This window comes from Gallinula chloropus (genome assembly GCF_964237585.1).
Source record: "Gallinula chloropus genome assembly, chromosome: 16".
NCBI lineage: Eukaryota > Metazoa > Chordata > Aves > Gruiformes > Rallidae > Gallinula > Gallinula chloropus.
The window spans coordinates 5,369,198-5,375,197 of record NC_140101.1 but is presented as its reverse complement, the minus strand read 5'-3'; the positions used below and the strand labels follow the sequence as shown (position 1 = coordinate 5,375,197).

Below are 6,000 nucleotides of genomic sequence, written 5' to 3'. Positions count from 1 at the left end.
AAGACGGGGAAAAATCCTCCCGTGAGGAACAGGTTTTGCTCGGGGGAGAGATCAAGCGGGCTTGCTTTTTTTTTTTTTCCCTTTTTTTTTTTTTCTTTTTTTCTTTTTCTTCTTCTTCTCCTCCCGCTCCCCAGAGAAGCCGAGAGGATTCAGCAGCCTGGAAACCTAATGTGAAAAAGCAGCAGCAAGGCAGCAAAGAGAGAGGAAAAAAAAAAGGGGGGGGAAAGGAAAAAAAAAAAAGGAGGGGGGGCTTGGATTGGAACCCCCCCCCCCCCCGCCCCGGTGAGGGAGGAAGGACCCGCGGCGGCCGGAGGGCGAGGAGCTGCGGCGCCCGGCGAGGGAAGGGGACCCGACCTCCGCCGAGAGCCGGGGCTGGCGTGACCCCCTCGGCGCTTCAGCCCGTCGGCGCGGGGGAAGAGGCGAGGAAGAGACGTTTCCCGATCCTCCCCGCCGAAGATTTGGGGAGGTTTCCGCGCCTGGAGCCCGTGCCTTTGGATCTAAAGAGGATTATTTTTTTTTTTTTTCGGGGGGTGGCACTGAAGCTGGATTTGCTCCCGTGCGTGCGGCGCGGGGGGGGACATTTCTGTTCCCTCTAAGAGGAGCCGGCGGCCCGGCCGGGCGCGCGGAGATCCCCGCGGATCGCTCCGCATCGGGCCCTGCCGCCACCCCCCCGGGAAAGGTGCGCTGAGGGGATCGGCGCGGGGCTGAGCGGGGGGGCGGGGGAGGAGAAGCAGCTGCAGCTGCCGGGGAGGAGGCCCGGCGGAGCAGCAGCAAAGTCATCGCCATCGGCCCCCCCTTGGCTGGCTCCGGGCTCGGCTCTCTCCATGTCTCTGGCTCTGGGCAGCGGCCGCCACAGCAGCGAGTAGCGGGGGGAGGAGGAGGAGGAGGAGGAGGAGGAAGAAGAAGGGAGCCCGGGAGAGTGCCTCCCTCCCTCCCCCCGGCAGCCCCGGCCGCCTCCCGTCCCCTCGCCCCGCGTCCCCTGCCTCCCCCCTCCCCAAGATGGGCTGTTTAGGGAACAGCAAGACGGAGGATCAGCGCAACGAGGAGAAGGCGCAGCGGGAGGCCAACAAGAAGATCGAGAAGCAGCTGCAGAAGGACAAGCAGGTCTATAGGGCCACGCACCGGCTCCTCCTGCTGGGTAAGGGGGCCGCGGGCAGCGCGGCGCCGGGGCAGCGGGCCGGGGTCCGGCTGCCATCCCCTCCCTAGCTGGGGGAGGGCAGGGGGGAGGGCGGCGGGACTGCGCACCGGCCCCCTGCCCGGGCACGGGGAGGCCCGAGGGAGAGGTGGGGCCCGCGGGGGGAGCGGAGCCGCAGGGCCCACCCGTTCCGCGGGGCCCGGGGGGCGGCCGGCGAGCCCGCTCCCGTAGGCACCGCGGGGATCCGTTGACGCCCGGGGAGGTGGGCCCGGGGGTGCTGAGGAGACCGGTGCGGTGCGGGGGAGCCCAACGGGCTTCTCGGCCTGGCGACGACGGGGAGGTCTCGGGCACCACCCGGGGCGCCGCGGGAGGGCGGGGGGCCGGGGGCAGGCCCCGCAGGTACGGGGCTGCGGCTCGGGGCCGCTCTTCGCCCGCGGGGGCAGCGCCCTGCCGCCGGGGCAGAGCAGGGAGGCAGACCGGGGCGGGGAGCGGCCCTCGGGGCCGAGCGTGAGGAGGTGGCCGGGGATGCCGTGCCGGCCGCCGGCGAGGGGCGCGGGAGCGTCGGGCCCGAGGGGGAACCTGGGACATAAACAGGGCTGGGCGCTGACAGGGGCCGCGGGCCTGCCCCGGGTGTGCGGAGCGGGGAGCAGCTGCCGCGGGGAAGGCTGGTCACCGCGGCCTGGCAGGAGCCGGGGGCCGGGCGGGGGAGGCGGCCGGGGCTCTGCCGGCCCGGGGCTCTCCTCTCGCCGGGGGCTGAGGCAGGGGTGCTGAGGAACGTGCGGCCAGGCCGGGAGAGGAGGAAGAGGAAGGGAGGAAGTCGGGGAATCGTTTGGGGGAAACGGAGGGAGGATGTCGATCCCGGAGGGAAGCGCGGCGGCCGGCAGTGGGGATGAGGGAGCTCCGTGTCTTTGGCGGGGGGAGCAGCGCCAGGGCCAGGCGGGTCTCGGGCACGTCCTCCGTCCCCGGCAGTTCGTTAGGCTTACTTCTGTCGCACCATTAATTGAGGTAGCGCGCGTTCGGAGGGAGGGGAACGTTTGCAGCTTGGTTTCAGGTATTATTTCTGCAGTTAATTTAGGCTACCTGTACGTGCGAGGTTTGTCAGGCGATACATTTGAAATGCGGTTTCTGGCTTCAAGGAAGGGGAAGGTCCAAAAATCGCTAAGAGAGAGATAAAGAAGACGTTTGTCAGGTTCATTATTTTGGAAGTATTTTGAAGTAGTGTTTTAAAATGAGATGCAGTTACGAGATCGCGGTTGTTTTGGTCATGCTGAGGGACCGCTTGTGCACGTTATGCAGGGCTTTTAGTGTGGAGCAGAGGCTAGGCCTCAGTGAGCTGACTCAGTTCTGGTGTGAAACAACCATAATGGGGGGGGGGAGGGGGGGAAGAAAAGAATTTTTTGAAGGTTGTGAATTTGGAAGTGTACCGTTACTGGTAAAATCTTACCAATGCTAATTTGGAGAAAGAGGCTTAGCATAAATGGAGTGGCTGGGACTACAGCAGCACCTGCAGCACTGAGGGATCTGTCAGGGCTCCTGCAGAAATCTTTTAACAGGAGAATTTGGACTTCAGCTCTTGGGGAATGTCTTGGATTTCCAGAACTGAACATTACGTAGATACATAGAAAGCATTTTGTCAGTAGATTGGTTACTTTCCTAAGAGGCAGAATTCCAGAAAACAGAAGTGTGATGGTGTTGCATGGATTTTCTTGCTGTTTTGTTTGGTTTTGGTTTTTTCAGCCACCAAAACTGAAGAACTGTTTAGGTACTTGTAAATAAAATTTTGCGGGTGTTTAGCAATGGCTGTAAGGTCACCCGTGTGCATGTGTTTTAAAGTGATAGTTCAGCTGTTGCATTTTTTAACAGTAGCTGTCAGTCAGTGACTGCGGACAGTATATAACACACACTCACTGGTAAAAACCAAAGTTCACGCCCCTATTATTTTGTTAAGTTTACTTTATAAGACACACAAAATAAAAAAAACAACCCAAGTACTTAGAAAGTATTCTCAGTATTTCCACGTCACATTCAAATAACAATAAAGAGCTGTAAAAGATTTATGCTGCGCTTTGTAGGCCCCACCGCTGTGCACGTGCTTGCCTGTTCTGCCACGAGCTGTCTCAACTGAAGTTAATGGAACTCTCCTTGGTGGTGAAGTGAAATGTGTGTGTAATTGAGGTTAATATCAGGGCCTTAATGAGCAGCCCAATACAGAAATAGATTTATTCAGAAATTTAGGTGTAATACTTTGGTTTTGGTTCACTGGTATTATATCTGATCCAGAGAGCCTCAGTACGTCAATAGCAAACTGTATGTGCTTATAGCAAAAGCAAAAACTACCTCCTCCTCTTTTTGGCCTAAATGAAGTCAAGATTTGGGCTCCCAGTGCTTATAAGATGTGTTTCAGAGTTACAGCTGAAATTTTGTTGTTAATTATTCGGAATGGAAATCAGACTAGAACATGTACCGCTATTCCTGAATAACAGTCGTGAAGAGGAAACAGTCTCTATCTTAACTTGAGATACTCATTCTTGGTTAGTTTTGCTGCCTGTCTTTATTGCATGGTGTGGTATGCCTGAAGAGACAGAGCATGCATGTTATAAAATAGTAGTTCAGGGGAGAAATGGCATTTGGACAAAGAGTTGTTGATAAAAACTGTTCTCTAAACGCTTAGAAGACGACAGTGAGCAAGGAGAAGAAGGAGTAAGGCTCTGGTATTAAGGTGGCGAAATGTGGGCAGGTTTTGTGGAGAGAAGAGCAGTACTATTGGGAATTCACGAGGGAGAAGGAGAGGAAGGAAGGAAGAAAGCAAAGGGGAATGCATCTGTCAGAAAATGAACTTTGAAATATAACTGCTAAAATACAGTTTTGAACACAAGGCTCAAAATGGAGGCTTGTGCTGTCAGTGTGAGCTCGCAGAGGCCTGGCATCCTAGAAATACAAACTGTTCCTCTGCCCATTCTGCCAGACATACGTTTTCTGTTGTTGAGACATAAGCTAATGAGAGGAATAAACAAGTAGCCAGGAGATGCAAAGGGAAATCTTTCTAAATTTTGCCAGCTTATGATACTACTACTGCAAAAATATGTTTGCTTTATATAGAAAGCTACCGATCTGGCAGCGTGGAGCAGCTCAATTAAATGCTGCTGTTTGAGTTGTCTGAGCGAATATGGAAAAGCAGGTACTATAGGCAGATGGGTTGCCCTGTGCTCTGGCATCAGTGCAGCACAGCAAAAATAGCATATATCTGCTGACAGGAACTGGAGGAAAGTGGACTGGTATTTTTTTTTTTTTGTACTGCAGGTATATCAGGGAGTCAGGAGAGCTGTGGCTGGGGGGGAGGGCGCTGTTTGGATCACGCAGCCACAGGAGGTGGTCTTTACATCACCTTGTGTATGTGATTGATTCAGAACATGTAGAGAGGGTGGGAGGTTGCTTACAAGACGCAAATTAGAGAAGGAGGCTTCTCTAGCTTTGTGGGTGGAGGCTTAAAGGGGATGCCTTACTTTTTCAAATGTGAGTATCCACATATTTTATTTCTTGTTATTTAATATACAGTCTTTTGACTGGGGGATGATAATCACAGCCAGACTAAAAGTATTTTGAGAATCTAACAGAAATGCTTCTGTTTCATATGGACTTAAGTCAGTCTTTCCATTAGATAGTAGCGACAAGGCAAGCAGATCTTGATGTTCCCTATCTTGTTCTCTATAAAACGTTGAAGTTGTCGTCTTTGCTTCCAAACCCTGCAGTCTGCTTTTAACGTTGACACTGGAAAAATGGACAGTTGAAATGATCCAAGATTCAGATCTGACACATGACTCGAGCTGGGCATTTATTTTTAGCTACAACTGAAGTTTCCAGTGGCAATTATTTCTTTTTCTTTCACTTTTCACTCTTGCACTGAGAAAGCCAACTTTCTTGATTTTGCCCTGAAGAAAAAAATACTAGTGTGTCCCTTCATCACTCATGCTTCCTTCTGAAATTGATTTACTTTCATTTTCTAGGTGCTGGTGAATCCGGTAAAAGCACAATAGTCAAACAGATGAGGATCTTGCATGTGAATGGATTTAATGCTGAGTAAGTGCATTTGTTCTTTTACTTTACAACCTACCTCATGACTGTGCACCACACAGTAGTCGCTGCTGTTGTTTTATATCTTGGTATATTTTCTTGCTGCTGTTTCATGGTGTCTATAATTTAGATGTGTATTTTTAGATGAGATTAATAGACACTAACTTGAAGTCATGCAGCAATAATAAGTAAGAGCTAACGGTATAAAATTATTTACATCAAGGTTCAGTATAGCTGATTTGATTAAGGCTTAAGTATTGTGTGGGGCTTTTTTTTTAACTGCAGTTTCTTTCACAACATGGCTGACACTGATTTACCTCTGCTATAGCACATTGATTCATGCTGCTGTAAACATGCCTTCTGTTAGCGCACAAAATGAATGCAGTTTTCTTTATTTAGAGCAAGTAAGACTTTTGTTTGTCTCCTCACAAAATGACACTACTATGAATTTTGAGGGTAATAGGTCAGATTTTCATCCCTCCTCTGTTGCATTTGCTTGTCCAGCTGTTGATGTTAAATTATGTTTCTAAAAGCTTTTCTTGTTTACACTTAAATTCAATTATTTGATAGTTGTGAGAAGGGGAAGGGCATTAGATTAGGGAAAATCTCAGTTTCATCTTGAGGACAATTTGTGTTTGATAACTTTGGATCTAGCCTTCCTAAGGAGGAGGAAGAGATTCTTCTGCACGTTAGTTTATGCTAGCAAGCGCCTTTGTGTGTGAATATACCAAAACCTGCTAAATTCTAATTGAATTAAGGTGTTGGAGTTTCAGTGCTTATTCTCTGTTGGTTTT

General features: G+C 51.2%; 1 protein-coding gene across 1 annotated transcript in view; it reads left to right on the top strand.

Annotated features, from left to right (window-relative positions):
- The first annotated feature begins 753 nt into the window (after window positions 1-753).
- Window positions 754-6,000, top strand: part of GNAS (GNAS complex locus) — a 99,429-nt gene continuing 94,182 nt past the window's right edge. The window contains exons 1-2 of the mRNA XM_084271767.1: window positions 754-1,138; window positions 5,140-5,212. Of these exons, the coding sequence (XP_084127893.1) occupies window positions 1,000-1,138; window positions 5,140-5,212 (212 nt within the window). The 5' untranslated portion in view covers window positions 754-999. The remainder of the gene's footprint in view (window positions 1,139-5,139; window positions 5,213-6,000) is intronic.